Source organism: Strix uralensis, chromosome 2 (assembly GCF_047716275.1).
Source record: "Strix uralensis isolate ZFMK-TIS-50842 chromosome 2, bStrUra1, whole genome shotgun sequence".
Lineage (NCBI taxonomy): Eukaryota > Metazoa > Chordata > Aves > Strigiformes > Strigidae > Strix > Strix uralensis.
In genome coordinates this window covers 116,852,446-116,874,987 of record NC_133973.1, presented here as the reverse complement: position 1 = coordinate 116,874,987, position 22,542 = coordinate 116,852,446, and the positions used below count along the sequence as shown (strand labels likewise).

Below are 22,542 nucleotides of genomic sequence, written 5' to 3'. Positions count from 1 at the left end.
GATGAGCAAAACAAATTATTGAAAAATACCAGCAGTAATTATACAGAAGAGGTTTACAGAAATGAGTAATTGTTTAAGCAGCAATTTGCTTTTCTATTTTAAATTAAAATCAGGTGCAGTGCTTGCTTTGGGGAGGGCTACAACTACTGTGTTATGCTTCCACCTCCCCCACCTACCTAAAACTTAGTTTAAACTATCAGCTCTGTCAGAGCTAGTCTACACTCTTCAATCCCATCAGAACATCATATTAAGTGCTTTAAAAGCTCAGGTAAAGACCTAGTAAGTGACAGCAGGCACATATACCCAAGGAGCACACACAGCACTTGAAGGCCAGTTCCTCCCCCAGCCAAGGGCATGGATTTAGTCTCTTCTCTGCAGGGAATACCCTGATGGCTGATGAGAATCCACAACACTGAAGATTCATATGCTTCCTCAAAACAACTTGTTAAGCATTTGAAACTGTGACAAGAAAAGCAGAGATAAGATTCAACTTTTAAATGTATACAGTTTCTCCCAATTCAGGACCTCTACAAGTACATTGTACTCACTGCCACAGCAGTGCACTAGAGCGCAGCTGCTGGGTCCGCTAGCCTGCACCAGGACATGCCCTGCTTCTCTGAGGTGTGCCAGCCCAAATGGGATGCTTATGTCCTGTCTATATTGATCTCCAGCTTAGGAACAGCATTTCAAAAAACATTAAGTGGTCACAGGAAGGAAGAACAGGTCTGCAGCTTCTTGTCCATACAACTGGCACGAACCTTGCACACAGTTGCATATACATGCCAGGTTCTTACAAACCAGAGAATCACATTTAGTCATCTGTTTTGAAAATAGTCATGCAATATTTACTCTCTAAATATGAAGGTACTTAATATTTTAAAACTCTAAAAACTGAAGTCCAAAATGTGAGTAACAGTCACCTTGTCATGGAGAAAAATAAAATTCTCAAAGTTTCTAAGCACTGCCATACAATGAGGTACTAAAATTTCACAAAAGCAGTGTGCAGTTTTCAGAGTATCTATTCAGTAGTTTGAAATTAATTCACCATACCTTTGACTTATCAAATGCAAAAAAGTTAGTAGCAGCAGCACACAATTAAAGAACAGCAAGTCACTAGGTATGACCTGAAGTTCATCACTAGAAGCAGACATGCCTAACACACTTGAATAGGGTTCTACCTGACCGGGTACAGCAGGACAGTCTCCCAGCACAGCCCTCTCGTAAACAAGCATGAAGTGGGCTACATAGCCACTTTTTCTTGAATCATCACTGTGTACTTTACCCATGCAACTAGCCAAACAAAAATCAACTAATCGCATGAATGTGCTAAGAACTCCTGAGCTCAGCAATTAAAGTAAAAACATTCATTAGATTCTTACACTTGGGCAGGATAAAGCTTAATTCTATGTTGCCTTTAAAAGCCTATCCTAACAAAATATCCCTGGACAGCTTAGATTTCCAGCCCACACATGTCGGTTATCAAAAGAAACAGACATGAGAAACAATGAGGGAGAAAGTTTGCACATATTTCTTCCTTGGACTCCTAAAACCAGTTGTACTGAAAACACAAAGCAAAGTTAGCCACCCAGCACCAGTGCAGGGACAGTCACAAGCACCAGGGATTAACAGCAAAGGGGTCAGATGCCTTGAAGGGAACTGCTTACAAGTGGTGTTTGATTTTTTTTCCTTCTAAGATGCAATTGGAACTTCTTAATCAACAGTAATGCAGCTACAAACATCTTTCAGACTATCAAATAATCAAGCAGCTGCTTGCTGCTCCCCAACTCCAAGATTAACTTAGTCCCATTCTGGCTCCTGCTATACCAACCAGTATTCAACAGTTATAAAGACATGACCTGAATAGCAGAAAATCCAACAACTCAGCTACCTTCTAGTTATAAAAATTAGAGGCAAATCTTTTGTCAAAACATGTCTACACCAATTCTGATGATTTTATGAACTGGTTGCTACTTTTAACAGTTTTAAAGATACTCATTAGGGGATAGGAGAGAGAAGAACAATACACAAATGTCCTATAAATAGCTCTCAGAACAGAGACATGCACTCATCTAATCCTTGGGCAGTGATCTCTATGTCACCACAGTTCAGCTCTGGACACACTCCTATCACTAAGGCAGTGCAGAGTCATTGCATCTTCTGGACCAGATCACTGACCCACAGTTCTGAGAAACCCATCACACAACTCAGACTGGATTTGGATGATCTGTTTGTACAACCCAGTACCAAGGCATAGAGAAGTACCTCACTTGCAGGGTGAGGAACATGGAGGTTAGAAAGTTTTGGAGAAATGTGGCACTGATTTTGACACTGAATGTATCACATGCAAAAATGACCCCCACCTTCCAAGTACAGGCAGTTCTGAGCTTAACACTTTACCAACAAAAGAGTAAAGCTAAGGGAAGAGACTACAGCAAAGTGAGCTACAGCAAATGGTTCCACATACATATCAGAGCAGCCTTCCTGCAACTGCACAGGCTGCCAAATCCTGCCTCTCCACTCAGGATGATCAGTTCTTCAGACAGCAATCTCTGAATGCTCAGCACATGCTTCTGAAGAAAAAGATACTGTTTTGCAGGAAGATGACAGGCATTTGAGTTGTCAAACATATGTCTTCACCCCACCTGCATCCAATCAGTAGCTTGTCTTCCTTTTGAGACCATAACATGCTGATTATGTCACAGGTTTTTATGTTCATTTTAAGACTTCTCAGTTCTTCCTTCCTGGGGCCCACAAATAATAGCTCTTTCAAGATCACATGTAGGGAAATAACCACAGGTAACATCCTACACAGGTTTAGAAGCTCTGATTAAAGACCTCCCTGTAGGAACTTGAGGCTCAGTGTGTTGTACACAAAAGTATACATAGGGCATAAACAAAACAATACTAGAAATGCACAAAGACAGCATATTTTATGAAATGACACATGACAGAAAACCTGTGAGACTGAGCAACTTAAAGTCTAAGTGTGTGTCATGACATGGAAAACAGTAAAAGAAAGGGGATATGAAGGAGCAAGACTTTAAAAGAATTATGATTTTCAATATCTATCATTGTATCATCTATTCTAGACACTACGGGAGAAGCAAGTTCAAAAGAGTAGAAGAAAATTTAAGGCAACACAGGTGCCCAAAGGAGGTATCAAAGCAGCCTTCCCAGAATAGCATGCAGCTATCTAAACCTGATTTTTCAGAGAGGTCACAAAAAAAGCCTAAAGGTGAATGCAGAATCCAAGTTTGTACCATTTCAACCCTGCTGGTGGTGTTCAGAACACTGACTTCTCTTAAGCTGAACAGTAGTTCAACTACAGCAGAAAATGAGTTGTTCCTTAAGTTTTAGAGTATATCTTTGCAAGTCCAGGTATTCCTCACACATTTGTTAGTTTGCCTTTTCTTAGAAGTACTATGGAGAATTACTGGCACAGAGAGAAAGGTTTTTATTTTTTGAAGAATGAGTTCAGTACTGCTCTGCACGAGCAGGTGAGCATCACTTACAGAGGACTGTTGCAAATAACGGACTACAATACATAGGAGATCCTGCAAAGAATTATTTCCCCTGTCTGTGGGCAACTGTGCAAAGGAAAGTCTAAATCCCCCCGAAAGCTATCACACCATCAACTAGGAATGGCTATTTTGCTACGTCACTTCCAACTGGACAGCCTTGATTGTCCTGCAGAACATGGTGGGATTTACTCACACAGTTAAAGAAAAGACAAATCTATAGATATTGCCACATTTCAGGCACCTAAGTGTGCCAAAAACTGCATAACCCACTGGAGCCAGTGCCTCTTCACAAACCTGAAGAGTTTGCTTCCTATTCTAGCCTGTTGAATCAAACCAGGTGTACTACATTTCCCTCAAAGCATAGTTTTGTTTTTAATTACCATGACTACAGAGATATGAACAGCAGAGAAGTAAGTTTAAGCCCAGTCATTCTATTCAGTGCAAGAGCAGGTTTTTCCAACTATCTAGTACAGATTCAGCTATGCTCCTACTGAACTTAGTCATACTCTAGTCAGCTTCCACCAACACTAAGCACTTTTGGAAACTTCTACCAGAGCTATTTTATCAGTTCAGTGTCCCACATATTACTACGGTGCACTAAAGCCCAGAGTTCTCATATTAATTCCCTGCAGTATTAAGTTTGCAGAACAGACTGTTCCTGACTGATTTTATATCCAATACTTTTAACAATGGAAAAATACAATATTTAAGCTGGTCCTCTGGGATAAAGCACAAGACTTTGCTGAATCTTATGAAAGGGGAGATATTACAGTTATTTTGAGTGTCTTGTTTCTGAATGCAGTACAACACCACATAGTCTTTAGAGGCCCTCGTCTTCTGTACATACATGCATCTGGGTACCAGCAAAACTCAAATATTAATTTTGAAAGACAAAAATAACTGTGTCAATGAAAGCAATCAGTATCCTCAAATTCTCTCCTCCTAGGACAAGTTTTGAGATTTTATAACTACTCAATATTCAGACAAGGAAATCCGGAATAGTAAGCAATGATCAAGATGAGGAGAGTTACTTATTCCCTCATAACATTCTCAAAAACCATTAGAGCAACACAGAAAGGAAAAATATTTCTTTGTAGCTGCAAATTGGTGAGCAAGAAATGAAAGATCTCTTCTATGCAGTCAGAAGCCTTTACAAACTAGTTGCAAGGTTGCAGAAAGGCACCAGACCCTTGGCCTCCACCCAGCCTGATAGACCAGCAGGGAATTCCCTAAGAAACATTCAGTCATCCCTGGCAGGCAACATACTGTTCCAGGAACTCCGGAAAGGGGTATTGGGTGCCACAAGCAAGAAGCAGTAAGAAATAAGACGACCATGTCAAGAGTGCAATCATGCCAGAATGCCTGAAGAGAAAACATCTGCATTACTGACGTCTACTGGAGAATCAGAGTGTCTGACAAATTTCAGTTTGGGGGGAAGCTTCAGTTGAGACAAGACCCTTAGCTGCAGTTAGCCTATACACTTCATCATAATAAGAAACAGTTCTTAGCAGATACAAAAGTATATGCACAAATGAATGTTTTTGTACAGCCTGTCAGAAACCACATATTACATATGTGACATAAGCCATCTTGAAAGAGCTCAAACATTTTGCTGACAGCTAAGTTAAAGTCAATTTACAACTGCACTGGCAAACTGAAGGGACTTGTGTAAGCCCAGAGTCAATACACCATCTCCCAACTGTAAAAAGAAAGAAAACCACCACCAAACAACACCTTCACCACCCACCACCCCCCATAAAACCCCCACAGAAAACCACAACTACACATTTTGTTTTAAGACAGTGGTGATAACATCTACACTTCCAAAATTATTTTTACAAGCCAGAAGGCTAAAACCAAGTCACATCAATACTTAGAGCTGGTTTTCACAAGCAGGACCTTGCTGTAGTACCTTCTGAGTTAAAATGTGACAACCATTAGCATTCACGTTGACACCCTCAGAGCAGCTTTGAAGAGGAAGTGAAGAACATTATATTCAACAGAGAAGGCAGGGGGAATTTCACTAAGAAAGTAATTGTTCAAGTTGGAAGTTGACCAGAATATAAGGGTTAACACAGTAACACTTGTGGAAAGAAAAATATACCAGTACTATGAATTTCTCATGGAACAGAAAGTATTCCAAACCACAGTTTTATCTTTCTTCTAAAATAGCATACGTTCCAGCAACATAGTGCTTTCTCATGTGCAGTATCTATGGAATGTTTATTTTCCAATTTGGGAACTGCATTACTAAACATAACATTGCTGGCTGCTCCTGCTCAGAAACTGAAAAGACTGGTAGCAATTTGGACAAGGTAGTGCAGCATGGTGAAGAAACTGATACCGGTACCATTTGGAACCGTTTGAGACAGTTATCACACCATTACTCAAGACAGAAATTTCACTTGCATTTTATGAGATACAAGTGAAATACTAAGATTTTGATCACCTAAATACTAGGCTCACAAAGCAAAAAGGCAGATGAACTTTAAAAATAACAGATAGGGTAAACAGTACTTGGAGGAGAAACTTGTTAGTTTTTAATCAGGACATACAGTATTTTTCCTACAAAATTGTTTCTAAAGAGAGAAAGTCAGTTGCTTTTAGCTGTATTCATGCCTCTCCCCCGACTTTTTCCAAATACATGCTGGGAAATGAATTTGCTAGTAAGAATGCTTACAGAAATAGGAAGTTCAAGTCAATGTAGTAGAATATTGCATGAACAAATTTTATGCATAATCACAGTTATGGGCATGAGAAGTCACTCAACTGTCATCCAGTATAAAACCAAACCCAACACTAAAAACAGGTACCCGATCTGAACTGAAGCATATAAGTTCCAAAAACGCAGTACAAAGTTACTCAAACTGTTTCTCATTAATAACTTTAAAAGAGCAAACATTTTGCCAAACTGTGAAAAACAATGGAAACTGGAATAGTGATTCAATTTAAGAGATTAGTCTGAAATATTTCCTCATCTCAAATAAACAACAAGAAAAGGAAAATAATTCTAAGTATAGTCACGGTAAAAATAATGGCGTGAAGGTAAGCAAAAGAAATGTTTGGCCATATAGCAGGAATCATTGAAGTTCAGGCTGTCAGGCAATTAAATAGTTACCCAAGGGAGAAAGTGAAACATGCTTCACCTGTGTAATTTAAAAACCAAACTGTAGGAGTCAAAACAGTATCTTTAAGTACTTTTTTTTACTGTAAACAAAAATAGCCCTCGAAAAGTGAATAAGTGATTCACAGATGTTTCCGACTTGAGAAGCATGTATATCCTTATAAGAGGCCTACACTGAGTCTGGGATGTTTACCTGGTTTATGCATCTAACTGGTACCGCAACATTTTTGTGAAACATTAATGCACCTAGGATCAGTCAAGGCTTTGCTTCTTGGGTTCTCAGTTGATCAAACAAATGACTGGAAGTAACAGTAATTTTTTTCCCCTTTGAACACTAGCTACATGTTTGAATGATTTAAATTTAGAGGGAGGCTTGGGAACTGTCATAGCTCAGGACAGTGATTACCAAAACCAAACAGAAGCCAGAACATTCAGCAGAAACTCACTCTGTCACAAAAGGACAAGACAATTACCAAAATTTGTAAGACCAGCCTTCTCCTAAAGTTTGCCCGTATTGGCTTTCCAACACAGATTTGGTGGTATTTTTCAAGTTCACTTAGCTCTTGCAAAGCAGCCAATAAGCTTTTAAGACAAGTAATTATAAGAAAATGTCCCAAGACTGCTTTATACTTACCTGCATACAGACTGGGCAGTTTAGGCAATAATTTCTAACGATCTGTGAGTATTCTTTATTCAAAAGTGCAGAGACCACCACATCATGCTGCAACTCCAAACCTTACTCCTACTTCAATTATCTACAAACATTGAAGCTGCCAGAATAGTTCTTCCCTCATGGTTTTCAAAGTCATGAGATGAATATTGCTGTCATGAGTTGTCAGAAAGAGAACATGAGAATGAGCATTGATAATTTAGTAGGTGACAGATGAGGGAAAACATAAGATGTACATACAGGAAGATGTAACACATCCGTAATTTTCACTGGGACCAATTAATGTTAGAATTTGTTTGCATGCTCTTAATCAGAATTGTATTGCCATTTTCTGTCACAGGAATGGGGATCTCTTCTAATGAAAGCCAACAAGACACTTTTGATCTAATAAATAAATACATTCTGAACTACAGCACAGAATAATCACTTTGTCAGATACTAACACCAGGAACAATGTAAGACTTAGGGGCATAAATATTTAAGAGGTATTCCAGATGTTCATTTTGTGAGCTATATTATTAATGTCTCCTCCAAATGATGACGGAAGACCAAAAGTATGCAAGCTATGGCCTTACAACTCGGAGCGCTGAGACAACTTTTCTCTTGTCTCCTCATCTCTCGTCTCATTACTTAGCTGACGAAGTGACACTAAATTAGCAACAGGTACTCTTCACAGGCTGGGTTTTTCCTTCCTTTCTCCCACTTTCTGCTTTCAGTTCATTAAATCCCTTCCCTTTCAACACCCAAGCAGACACACTCTAGTCAAAGGGTATGTTCCTTTCAGAACATTTATTGCCTCTTCTCAGATTGATGTTTGTGGGCTCATGTCCTCACCCTACCCACTCTGCACACTATTTGAAATAGCAATGCAAGTGGGAAAACAGGGGGGTTTTGTTGCTGTTGGGGGGTTGTTTAAAGAACATGCATTTTCTGACCTTGTTTACGACTTTCCTCAGTTCCTAACCATTACTGCTACAGCTCCACTATTACTCGAGGTACTAAAAAGAGCAGTTTCTGCCACTACCACCTAACGAAGTTAGTTGGTGAGGTTGGGCAGAAGTCCTGCAGTGAATGCTCAGATACTCAACAACTGCACACCTTTCATACCTAAAAGCTAGCAAAACCATACTGACATCACCTGCAGAAAAGTTCTATTCAACAACAAAAAAAACTGTTCCCAAAACCAAAGAAGTATTTTTGAAACACCACATATTTCCATTACAAATATTTCAATTCAAGGCAAGCTCTTCAGTAGGGAATTAAATACACTGCTGTAACATACAAGTTAGGTACTTCTCTGCTACTTTCACAGTCAAATCTGCTGTACAAACTAGCTTTCTAAGAGGTATAAACACTAGATGAATGATAAAGCTCCATTTTGTTACTAAAAAAATAATCTCGCTTCTACCTAAGCCTCAACATTTTGCTGTTCTCACAAAACATCAATAAAAACAGGTCCTTTAAAGGAACATTTGAAAACCAGAGACAATCAACATCTCAGATCTCACAAATGAAGTCATGAGTTCAACTGCCTTCCAAACATTTACTTCCACTGAAAAGTAAGTTTTGCTTGCTCTTGACAGACAGAAATCCCAGTCAGTGTGAGGGAAGATAATAAGATCTGTCAGTCTCTGGAAAAGCTTTTAACAAACATGGCTTGTTCTTAAAGAATTGTTTGGTTTGATTTTGCAAGCTTCACCAAGTCTCCCGAGAGGTATATTTTCCTCCACTGTGCCAGTGGCCTGTCAGAGACACTGTAACAGTGGAAGACTTACCCCCATCAGAAGATACCATCTCTCCCTCTTAATGCAAAATGGGGCCAGGTTTACTACAGTTTCATTTTAAGAGATTACCCTTGAGAATCAAGTTCAGCTACAGTTTATGCCGAAAGCCCAGCACACGAATATACAGTATATCTTAAGTACATTAAAAAAAAATTCTTTGAATGGCAAATGCAGCTGAAACTCCCGAGAGAAAATGAAAATGTTTTAGTAAATTTATGAAATATTAAGTCCCATGAATTCATGCTATGTTGAGAATAGTAACGTAACTCCTCCCAGATAGGTTAAACTTCATGGTATGATGCTTAAAGACCCAGATCCCCTTCCCAATTAACATTTTTGTTTGAAGACTGTTTAATCTGAAATTTCCTCTTGCTATGCTAATTACATTTTAAAACTTTTTCCTGTGAAGTTTAACTGCACCATCTTTTTGACACACAAAATACAATTAAAAACAACCCAGAGTAGAAAAAAACCATGTTTTTCTTTCTTCAGTAACAAGCACCTGGCAAGTAAATGGAAGGTTCCTGCAAAGCCTTAAAGGCTATTAAAAGGCATTCCTCTTTTTCCCTGGGGATTTAAAACTCAGTTATTTTTATTCCTCTTTTAAGCTTATTAAATTACATCATTTTTTTTCCTTCTTTGAATTACACTTCACAGTATTTTTTTCTGCATTGTTCCTCAATTGCTAATTCACTTATAATTAAAACTGCTGTTGGCTGGGTCATGAAATATCAGGAGAGGAAATGTCCAGTATTACACATCTCTTTGCAAAACAGCACCATCCTTTATCTTCAGTTAGTTACATATATTAATGTAGCATAATTTTAGTAATTTGCAATTTATGATTTGTTTCAGCTACACAGGTCTTTGACCTATCTTGTCAAATATTTGAGAAATAAACTAACAAACTGCCTTGGAAGGCTTTCTACCGAAGCATTGTGATAGAGTATGCAAGTAAGCTTTCTATCTGCTCAATGTTTGTTAACTTCCCCACAAACACAACAGCGTAAGTGTACAAAATAGGGCACTTGGTGCTCTCTAAGCCCAAAGTAACTCTGCACAAAGAAGAGAATGCTGACCTTCTTACTGGCCCTACATCTGGGCTTGTTGCATTCAAGAGAAGACTGCTGTAACTGTGTGAGCTCCCTCCTGTAAAACACTCTTCTTCACTCTCACAGAACAGCTGCCAAAGTCAGACCCCTCCTCTAACATCTCATGCCCTCTCCCTCTACCCACCCACCCCCCACACCCCCAAAATAATCAATCAGCAGTTGCAAAAAATTGCTATTAAATAAAAAATTCAGGAGAGTCACTGCAGTTGACAACCATTTAGAACAGGACTTGAATGAAAGGCAACGAGCACTGGCTGGAAAAAACAACACATTTGTCCCCAGTCACAGAATCCTAGATTCACCCAGGTTGGAAGAGACTGCTGGAAATCAGTTAGTCCAATGTCCCTGGTTAAAGCAGAGCCAGCTAGAGCAGGTTGTCCAGCACCATGCTGTCAGTTGGGTTTTCCATGTGTCTACGAACAGATTCTATAACCTCTCTGGGAAACCCATTCCAGTGTTGGACCATCCCTCACAGTAAAATAGTGGGGGGTTTTGTGTTCAAACATTCATGTGTTTTAATTCATCAGTTGCATCTTGTCCTACCAGTGAGCACTAGAGAAGAGCCTGGCTCCCTCATCTTCATTCACTCCTATTACGTATCTATACAAATTGCTAAGAACCCCTCTGACCCTTCTCATCTCCATGCTGAACACTCCTAGCTCTCCTCGTATGAAAGATGCAAGTCCCGTAATCTTCTTTGTGGCCCTACACTGGACTCTCTCCATTAAACCTGTTTGTATCTTCTATCGAGGATCCCAGAACTGGACACAGTACTCCAAATGTGATCTCACCAGTGCTGAATAGAGAAGAATTGCCTCCCTCAACCTGCTGACAATGCTCTTTGTGCCGCAGCCCAGGATACTATTGCCCCCGCCCCCCCGCAACTACAATGCATTGCTGGCTCATGGTCAGCTTGTCCACCATGACTGCAGGATCCTTCTGGACAAAGTTGCTTTCTAGCCCAGCAACTCCCAGCATTTCCTGGTGCATGGGGCTGTTAACTCCCAAGGCACAGAACTTGGTATTTCCCCTTCTTGAGGTTCATGAGATTTCGCTCTGTTCAATTCTTCAGCCTGTCAAGATCCCTAAGAATGGCAGCACAACCATCTGGTGTATCAGCCACTACTCCCAGCTTCTGTAAACTTGCTGAGGGCATAGGCCATCTGATCATCAGGTTATTAATGAAGACATTGCACAGCACTAGCCCCAGTACTGTACCCTGTAGTACACCAGTCCAAGAGTCCCAGCACTTGGAAGAAACTGGAGATGGATAAAGCCAATGGGTTCATCTACTGCAGGTGCATGAACTGCAGTTGCTTTTGCCATGCAGTATTTGTATGCTAATGTGCACATATATAAAGATATGAAAGACCGCAAAACAGTAGTACAAGGTCTCCATATAGTCACTCCCCACAAAGTAGGTCTTGCTTCTAGAATGCAAATAAAACTTCCTGTCCATCTAAACCAAAGAGGCCTTTGAGGTTACAGTTCTCCCCAAATACCAGCAATAAGCACATCGATGCACAGACACACACAGTCTTCAAAGCTGCGTAATTTTCAAAGTTAAAAATTATGCAGTCTTCCTGCTATGCAGAAAGTAAAGCAGGCCAGCTTTTGTTTTTAATTTTCTTGGGGCTCTTATTTCGTTCCTTCTGAAATAGTCATGACATAGGACTACATCTGTACAGCTAAATCCAGTGTCAGGTAGAGCAAGTGATAGTCCAACATTGAACCTAGGGCAAATTGCACTGTTACACACATTCTTGCATAGCATACAGAATTGATTAAGTCATGACAACTGGAATTCATCCAGAGACCTTCTCTAGAGCTGAACTGAACAATCACACAAACTTCTTGCTACCCAATTCCTATTGCTTACAAATGACCACATCCATACCACTCTTCCTCATCAGTGTCTACTATAATCAGGTAATCAGGCATAACATTTTCTCATGATCTTTCATCATTTATAGAAGAGATTGAACTCATTGGGGACTGACTGTGGCAGAGGGAATTGCATTATTACATGGCACTTAATTCTAGTGAAGGACTTGCTTCCTCCTCCATAGGAGGAGGAAAGAAGCTACTAAGTTGCTTTCCAGCATACTTACGAGGCCACTTCCAAGAGCTAGGAGAGTTCTACCTCCAGGAGGTAACATGCAGTTGATGTTCACCTTCAAGGTGTACAAGCTCTACTGTTGCACTGTAGAGCATCATGTAGGACAAAGAGCTCAAGTCTTAGACTGTCAGCCTTATGAACACTTTCACAGATCTATATGGTATAAAAGGAATACCTCTCTACAGCCCTCCTTTACTCCTCCCAGCACAGCCTCGCTTCGTAATAGATCCACAGCAGAGAAAAATTATCAAGAGGCTCACCACTGCAGCTTGCCTCCTCCTGAATATCACACTACTTCCCATACTTCTACATTTTCTGTGAGCGCTATAGGCATGAAAGGAAAGTTAACACACTAGATAAATTTTCACAGGTTTTGTGTCCATTTTGTTACCAGAAGTAGTCCCAGAATTTCTTACCTGCAACAAATGACCGCTTTACAGGATAGTGCTAAGTCCAGAAAGCTCTGCCTGACTTCAAAGGAAAGGGCATACTTCAGTGTGTGGCCATCAATAATCAGAGCAATATCATTCTCCTTGCCCAGCGAGTCCCCCAAGTTGGTACAATGTTGAGTCAGAGAGGCTCTTGTTGCCTGAAAAATAAACAGAAAAAAATAATGTTTCTTCCTAATATAAGAGAAGCACATCCAAACTACAGCAAGACATCACTGGACTATGCAACAGAGCACAGCATACACACACCGAAACGAGCACTGACATCAGTGTTTTAACAGGACCTCATACAGACATATTAATCGGGGTCACAAATCAGCAAAAGCTGCATCCACTTGCCTAGGAACACATGCCTTGTTTCAGTGCAGACTCTGGCATCTCCACTACACACTCCTTGCATGACACGTGCCCCCAGTTGTGATACATCCTTTTCAACTGTAGGGCAAGTATAACGTAATGCCTTTCATGGCTTTTGACACCATTCAAAGTGTTACTATTTATTCAAACAGTACTCCCTACACTAAAAATATTTTCACTGACAGCTGCTACTGGGAAAAAAAAAAAAAATACATTCACTGTCACCCCAAATATTTCAACCTTCCTACTGCAGTGAAACTCACACTTAAAGCATTCTGTCCCATTCCCATGTAGGTTAGTTTAACCATCAGTTCCAGCTAAGTTAACCACTGCTAAATGGTTCAAGAAGTTGCTCGTGTTCTGAAGCGCACACATGCTTTTTGACAGACTTTTTGACTTCTTGACACACAGGACATAGGATGGCAGAATATGAGAAGCAAAGACTTCAGAAGCAGTCAAACACTGCTTTTAGGTGACAAATGATCTGTAACTGCTGGACTCTAATTTTTCAGTTTCTCTCTTTGTTCAAAAAAGTATCAGTGGCATATACAAAAATAACTGTTTTCTGTTTTAGCAAATCCTCACCCAGTTTATCACGTTCTCTCTACTCTTAAACCAACCAAAAAAAAGAGAAAATGTACTCCTGCTTATCTTAACTGTGCAGCTTTGAATAACTGTGCTAAACCAAGTGTCACACATGCTTCTGCTTATTGATATTTAAAGGTACTAATTTTGTGATCTGTCTGTGCTGGTCTAAGCAAAAATATATATTTTTTTAATATGAAAAGAAAACACCACTAGAACAGAGTTACAACTGTCAGATTAAAATGTGATATTTATGCCTCACTGCAACCCATTCATCACTTTATAGAACCAGATTTCTTCAGAGAATCGCAAAGCCAAACACTGTTGCCAAGTGCTGCATTTCCTATTTGCACCTCCAGTTTAACAGACAGATGTTAAAAAAGGTACCTAAACCAATTACTCTGGACTATACACCTGCTGGCCCAGATTACCTCAGTGAAGGCCAGCAGTGATATGGAGTCTGGATTTCTCTATGTTCAGCTGAGAGCCAGAGTTGAGGTTTAGCACATAGTTGATCAAACCACCAAAGATGTATATAAAGCTGCATACATGAACCCCCTTACAAAAATGGCAAAACAAGTATTTAAAGTGGCATCTCTTTCACATCAAAGACATCTGAGACAAAAAGTTCCAGTTCCATATTGCCCTACTAAAGTAGTGGGAAAAAAGTTTACATTCCTAAAACACTTCCTTCGGTGATCTCTCCAGCATCTACTCACGAAGGGAAGAGATGGGAGAAAACAACACGAAGAGCTTCCTAGTACCATGGCTTCTTTATTTCTTGATTTAAGCTTTCACAAATTGTTCCTGCGCACTCTAAAGAACGGAAATGTCATACCAAGGTGGGGTTTTTTTTCTGTAAATGAAGTAATGGGAAACTCCTGACCCGGGGGCTTGCAGGGCTGTTTCTCACATTTTTCCCCTCGCTCCTCACCATCTGTGCAGTGATTTGTCCTTTCTTAACCACACCTTCCCAGAGGTGCCACCATCTTGGCTGAGGGGCTCAGCTGTGCCCTGCAGAGCTGGCTGTGTCCAGCACAGCGCAGTGCTGGCCTCTCCTCACCAAGGCCCCTGCAGCCCCCAACACTTTGCCACAGGCACCCAGAACACCCAACCAGATGGGCAGTACTACAGTGCTCAGAAAAGCAGAGTTAAATCAGTTCAGCATGTCAAACTGCTGGAGACTGAGTGCTACTCTGCACCCTCCAGGACAAAGAACCATAGGTGGTGCTTCTGGCTTCAGGTAGAAAACCTTTCCCACTCCCTTTTTTTTTCCTCATTACTACACTTCAGGAAGACCACATTAACCGAAGTTATCTCACACTCACAATAAAATTACAGCTGCTTAGATGTTATACATGTTGGTGCTTCTCAGCTTCACAACAGCCACAGTCCCATGAGCCACCATTACTGCTCTGGCATCTCCGACTGCATCCATCAGAAGAGCCGGTTTCTGCATACCGTAACACTGTCCTCCATCTCACTTCTCCTCCTTCTCCCATTTTGGCAAAGTTTTAACAAGGTTGTAATAGTAATATTCACCCTGACTAGAGCTATCCTGACCATAACCATCAGCAACCGCAACCAGTCCAAACTTACTTCCTTCACAGTAACAGCAATATAATCCCAAATACGCTGGACTTTGACCATTCCAATAATGTTTTACTGAAATAATCAGCAATGACATGTTCCCTTTCTGTTGGTTTACTTTTTTTAATAAAGATTTCTACTACAGCATTACAACAGTGACTTCTAAATGCCCATGTTCATAAGATCATGGTAAAGGATGTTTTTCCTTTATCTTTTTATTTTCAGCTCAAACAAGAATCACCTTGTTTCAGAAAAATTAATTAATTTCCCAAATTAAATAATTATTTAATTTGAAAACTGTTTTCCATGGATAATACTGAGTGAACTTGATCTGACCTCTGTCAAGACAGACAGCCACCACAGCACACCAAGCAGCAAGATTGAGTGTACTGTGGTGGTTAGAGGCTATGGGTTTTTGCTTCCCTTGAATCATGTTTCTCATACAAAACTTGATAAATATGATGAAGTCTGACATGTATTGCAAAACTGCTGAACATGGCAGCACTTGCAGACATCTGCTGTTATGAAGTTTGCCTAGATTGGTTTTACACTAAAAGTTAGTAAAATAAAAGACAAAAATAGCCACACTCAAACTAGACCATGTCTGTGGCCAAAAGCAATCAGCCAGAAATGAGTGCAAGAATATAGTAAGCACATACCAGCACTCCCTGAAGAGCCTCTGGGCCCCCACAGCTGGCAGCTCAGGGACCTCCTGATCCAGGCACAGGGTCTGTTATGAGAGTGCCCTTGATGCCCAATTACCATCAAGAGCAATGGGAAGGGGATCAAAAAGCTAGCAAGGGCAGAGGTCACACCTTCTCTAGAGCAAAGCAGGATGCAGAACAAGATGTAGGCAAGGAGGAAACCCCAAGAAACACTGGAGATCAAATGAATTTTGGGTGGTGAAGTTGAGGACATGACAACAGTAAAAAGAGCATTGCTGAGCAGATGAGGATCAGGTAGCCAGAATGACTGAACCTTCCTGGGCCAAACAGGTGGGAGGAGAATCAGGCCACTTTCACACAAAGGGGGAAAAAAAAGGGGAGAGGAAGTTCCTTAACAATTTATTTTCCTCTCGCCCCACTCATTGGTATGGTAGTCAAAACAAACTCACCCTGATTTACTAAGAAACTAGCTCCAAACTGGAGGTAAATTTGCAGATTGAGTATGACAGAGCACACAATTCAGCCGTTTCAGACACAGATTACATTTTTACCTTCTTCATTACAAGAATGACCTGCTTTACTGTTAAGCTGTGAGGTATTAGATTTATGACTTCATGGCACACTTTATTTACACAGTACCTGAAAATTTAACACAAAGTCAAAGGCTATACTTAAACCACTACAGACTCGTGTCAGGACATGGGCAGGTCTTGGGAAAAGAAAGCTTTTATCTAGTTCAACTACGCAGTGACAGCATTCACAGAAATCCCGAGGATGCTGTAAGAGACACAGTTTGGGTAATGTCATCAATAACAGAATTCTAACCCAAGAACCCTTACCTCTGGGATCTTGGAATAAGTGCCAGTTCTTTTTCTTTACTCATTTGTCTCAGTCTTACTCAAACTTTTTTCTGGCTGTCAAATACAGAATTACTCCCCATCCTTCTCCTGAATCCACCCACAGGATTAAAAACTTCTCTGACTATTTGAAACCAACAGAGACAGTGCCTGCCCTTATTCTGTCTAGCCCTTCTGGCACTTGAGAGGCAAAACCCCTCATTTTCCTACTGCTTCTTCACCTGACCTAGAGGAAGGTGAAGGGCCAGGGCCCAACCACCCCGGTCCGCGGATACAGAGGAGAAGCCAAGGGCAAGTTCAGAAGGGTTATTCCATATCTGTCATCTGTTGCCCTGAAGAAGCAGTCACATGGCAACAGAAAGATTTATAAAAGGTGATCTTTATCATCAAATGGGATTCTAGCTTCTCCATAGCTTATTATCATGGCTATGGATAAGGCTCATTCTACTCACACCCTGGTCACTGATCTTACTCACCTTGCAAGTTGTCACAGAATTAGTAACAGGGTTAATAATACCCCAAAGAGCTATAAATCAGGGATTACAAGTCAAATACCTTACTTAAACAGCATTTTGTAACACACTCAATATATTCTTCCACATGCATAGCTAACATACAACCTAATAGTTTATACAATAAAAAAAGCACTAATTATTATTTCTGTTTCTTCTACTTACAAATGCTATGTTTTAAAAAAGAAAACAAACTTGCTCCTGTAGGCCAGTGTAATTAAGCAAAAGAAACGGGCCCTAAATATCACGGAGTATATAAGAAAGACTTCCTAAATAAGCAGAGGAACAACATTTGGAAACCATGGGCAACTATATCCTTCTGTGGGCAACTCATTACTGACAACTAGAGTAGAAATCTCCACTTTGATACCTAGCTTTTACTTTGTATTTCATGTCAATGGATAAGTTTCTTTGAGTCACATCAAGCAAGAATAAATGAATCCCTTGCTAAAACAACCACAATGGAGCAGAAATCAATAGTAGTCATAAGAAATATCTGGATAAACAACCTGTGGAATACACCTGCCATTTTTACCGGAGTACCCATCGAGAGTAAATGGAAAGTTGTCAGGAGTTCTGATAAAAACAGAATATTACAGAGGCGAACATTACAAGCACTTTACTTATCCATAATAAACTTAAGTTTTCCCTCCCTCAAGATTTCCTTTAGACACACAGAGCATCCAGTTTCTCTGGGGAAACCTGCCAATCAGACCTCATCATACTGGCATATAAGATAAATTTCCACCAAATATGAAAAAGACAGACACAGTTTTACTTAAAGGTCAGAAGGTGCTTCAACTAAGAAGTCCATCAGTTTAATAGCCCTGATTTGGTGGGGTATTCAAATAAACATGGACACTTTGTTACCCAGCAGGAGACGTACACATGCCTAAGCTGTCTGTTGAATGAGAGCCACATTATCAGTTTAATTAGAGCTTCACAAAGGCTTAAGGATCCATTCATACAAGACCACCAAGAAAATCAAAGCCTCACAGCACAAACATTAAAACATCAGTTAGACTGCAAAAAGTCAACTGCAGACCTCAAACTGAGGAAGCTAAAGAAATTAAGTTTTCATTTATTCTTATTCTACTTTTTCACATTTGACATGGAGAAGTTGAATCTAAAAATATCAACAATTTTAAGTCACACAAGTGCATTTAAGGGTGAGTGTTGTTATGGTGTTTATGCCCGAGTTAAATTCGAGACAGTAATATATTCCATAATAATAAACCTACCCCACCTGCTTTTCCTGTTTGTTTTCCCATTGCCATTTTAACAAGTCACAACCACAAATACAGACCTTGAGCATTTACTTGCATTACTATCTTAAAACAAACTTTCAGATTTTATTGTTCTGTATGTGCATAGATTCCATCCAAAACATGGAGTAACATTATTATTACACTATTATAAATATCCATAGCAGAGTATAATTTCTTGACAGGCAGAAAAAACCCATCCTGAAGCAGACTTGTGCGGTCTTTTCTCTGGACTGCACACTCGGAATCTTTAACAAACCTTTTAATGGTATGTTTGTATATTCTCACTTTCTAAAGCCTCAGAAAAACACTCTGCTATGCCCAACTCCATATTTAAATAACAAAACTGACAAACAGATTCTGTGATTTCCCAGGCTATTATTTTGTAGTTTAACAGAACAAATACTAATAATTTTCACGTGATGCTTAGAGTGAATCTGGAAGTAATGCAGTCAGAGTTAAGTTAGACCTCTGCTGACTTCACTGAAAACAAAAGTTGACTTCTTGTACTGTAATGAAAACATTAGAAGCATTACTACATATGCTACGTGACAAAACCTTAATGGGTTTTTTGTGTGCTTTTGGGTGTTTGGGGTTTTTTTTTTTGTCATTGTTTAACAGCAGCACAACATAAAGCCCATTCCATCCCACGAGAGCTTGGGAAGTTTGCATGCTACAGCAAGAAATGTTAGTGTGTGCGAGGCAATTTGGTATCCAACATAGAACAACAGTATCAGATATTTGCCAAGGAAAAGTCTGTAGGACTTGCAAAAACTTTGGATGCAAAAAACTTGAGCAGGATAACAGCCATTTGCTAAATTTATCTTAAACAAGCTGATACCCAGAGAAGAACTGGACAATTACCTTAAGAAGATCAGCTCCAAATGTCTTCTCTCGCCTCCCCCGCTTTTCCCTGGAAAGGCTCACAAAGTGACTGAGATGATAGCAGAAGACAGAAATGAAGCCTTATTTGTGCACCAGCTACACTCATGTTCCATAGAGTGGATACATGGCCCACAAGGCAAAGGGTCTTGGGAAGGAAACTAAATGGCAAGTAGCATCACGTAGACAGAAAGGCCCCTTTAGGTGAAGAGAGCTACTCACCCCTGGATCTGTGACCTCTGAGACACACACACTCACTAAGCTTAAATCAGCCTTACATCCTGGCCTTCTTGGGCATCTACATTTCACGCACCCTTCTTGCATGGCCTTTCCTCCATCTCAGAAGAGCTACTGATCCTCACAGAACAAAGTCCTGCAGTAAGAAATATTAAACTAACACAGTGGCTTAACTCAACTAACTCAACTACATATACTACTTGTTGCTATATTTATCATAAGTCTAGGAAGTACTGCTAGCTAGAGCAGTTTAAAGATTTTTTTTCCAAGTTAACTTCTTCTGTCTTCCTATAATTCATTTCCAAATCACTGAGTCTGCAAGACAATATAAACTACAATACAATATAAATACAATATAAACTACTAATCTGCTAACTCATTGTTCTGGAGTACACTGAAGTGCTCTACTTATTTTACCAATCCAGTAATTTCCTTTTTATGACTTCTGCTGTTTCCTTCCTACTCACAGATAATGTCAATAATGACACATAACAATTCTTTTACTGCTCTGAAAAAAGTGGTTTCAAGTCAAAACACCAGCCATGCCCCCTGCCCCCCCGCCCAGTGTTAAATGAAAAGATGTTCCAAGGAGAACTTACAAAAAGCAAGGACTTCATTGTATAACCTCATTCAAGGTAACACTTGCCAACCCTACTTCATGGAAAATTTTCCACTGTATCTTAATTGCAACTTAGCAAACATGTGGGAAAGCTTCTAAGTCTTTCACTTCAAACTGTCTCGTCACTGTACCTGAGGGATCTGTAAGGACATCTGGCAGAAGCAAATTTACAGGAGAATGGGGATAGTGAACATAAAGGCAAGACAAACTGATGTTTAAACCAAAGCTGGTGAAACATGATACAAGTATTTAGAGCAACACCTGTTGGGCAGAAAAGTCACTGGAAGTGTTTTCTACAATAAATAGCATATGTACAAGCGCTAACCTTGAAACCTCTCTTGAAGAATACCACTATTTCCAGAACTCCCTTTTGCCAGTCTTTCAAGTTTTGCACTAAACTTGACTAGGACAAACGACCTCAGCTTTTGAAAGCAGACAGGCAACTTCTAAAGATCTAGTTAAAAGCAAGAGTACAAAGCACATTGCCACAAAGCCTCGTAAAGACTACTTGTGCATAGAACAAGGTCAACTGCAGGATTTGTTGGTCAGGTTCCTCTGCTCCCGCTCTTTTGTGACTTCCTACAACTGATCAGCCTTCAAACAGCTGATTCTTTCCCTGCTTCTGTGTACTTTTAGAGCTAAATTGCAGAAACAAATACAAATTAAAACATAGTAGTATGCGCTAGGTGCACTGTGTCACCTGCTTACAAAAAACTTAGACCAAAGCCATAGTTTACAGCCAATTAAATGGAAACTGAAAGCATCAGTAGAACTGGAATGACTGAGGTATTAGTAAGAGGATATGTATGGCCTAATACAATCAACATGGACCTCCATGTTCTACTCACAAAAATTTTCAGACAAGCTTTTGCATACTTTCTCAACAACGAGGATGTTCTTAAGAACATCCACAAAACTACCCTGGTTTTCTTCTGCCCGTAAAACTCTCACAGTGCCAAAAAAAAGGAATTCAAACTTGACAGTATGGGCATTAGTCTGACGACCTAGCTACACCATGCAATAGAGATGCAGTATGTGTTGCACGGAGTAGGCTATATTCCTGTGCCATACTTTCTTGCCTTTTTCACCACACAACACTTAACTCATTCAGCTTATCACCCACCCACTCATTTTCTGCTCCCCATCTTGTGTTCATGTGGTTGAACACCCCTGTGCAATAATACAAACTTGTATCTTTCTTTTTTTTCTACAGTTTCTTTTATAAGAGGCCAGGATAAAGGACTAGAAAAGCAGGAATATGTGATCAGGTGCTCATACAAGCTCTGAGAGTCAGGAGGGACTTAGTGTCTCAAGATGAACATCTCTGAAGGAACAGCACTAATATTGGGATCTACAAGCTATGGTATTATAGCAGAAGAGCCAAGAAGAGAAATAAGACTAAGGTGACTCCTAGAAAATAAACTTATGTACCAAAATATCTCAATAATATGCAAAGAGACAAACTAGGCAGCTCCATATGAAAACCTACCACCTGTAAGGTTTTTGTAAAACCAAAAGTAGAAATATTAGCAGTGATATTCTTTTATTTACTAACTCAGTGAAAACAGCACTATGCAGAGATGCCTCTGAAAACAACAGATTTCTAAAACCAGTTTTTAGGAGTCCATCCATTCCTTAGCTTCAGAGGAAGAACAGAATATATGGACACTCTCCAGTTCCAAAGCCAATACAACCTTTGAAAACTGAGGAGTCTAAATGAATACTTAGCTACTTTGCAGTGTTTCAAAAGAAACACTACAAGTATCTCACAGTCTAGGAAACCTTGAATACTCTAAGTATGTGATTCACATCAAATTCAACCTGTAGGCAGAAAACCATCCAGCAAATGGATCATGGGAGAAAAATCAGATCTCAGCTGACTACCTTCAATTTACTCCTTTTTAACAAAAAAATCAGGCTCATCAATAGCTGTTGCTCAGTATTGCTGCAGTGCTCAGCCTGTGTCACAGGCTGATCTGAAGAGAGACATAAGAGCACACACTATGTGAGCACTGCAATGACATTTCACACTGAAACACTAACTCAATCTTTTAAGCCCCAATTACTTGACTTCACCACTTTGAAGCAATTCTCCAAAGAAAGATTGAAACATATAATGAAGTGTCTCATACTCACTCTAATGTAAAACAAGCATGACTGACAAAACTTCAACCTGAACTAGTTACAAAACATT

General features: G+C 39.8%; 1 protein-coding gene across 3 annotated transcripts in view; it reads right to left on the bottom strand.

Annotated features, from left to right (window-relative positions):
* Window positions 1-22,542, bottom strand: part of LOC141939716 (phospholipid-transporting ATPase IB-like) — a 348,121-nt gene that overhangs the window by 186,682 nt on the left and 138,897 nt on the right. For all 3 annotated transcript variants that reach the window (XR_012627704.1, XM_074860005.1, XM_074860006.1), the window contains one exon: window positions 12,747-12,919. Coding sequence is in view for 2 of the 3 variants with exons in the window: in XM_074860005.1 (XP_074716106.1) it covers window positions 12,747-12,919 (173 nt within the window). In the remaining variant the exon portion in view is untranslated. The remainder of the gene's footprint in view (window positions 1-12,746; window positions 12,920-22,542) is intronic.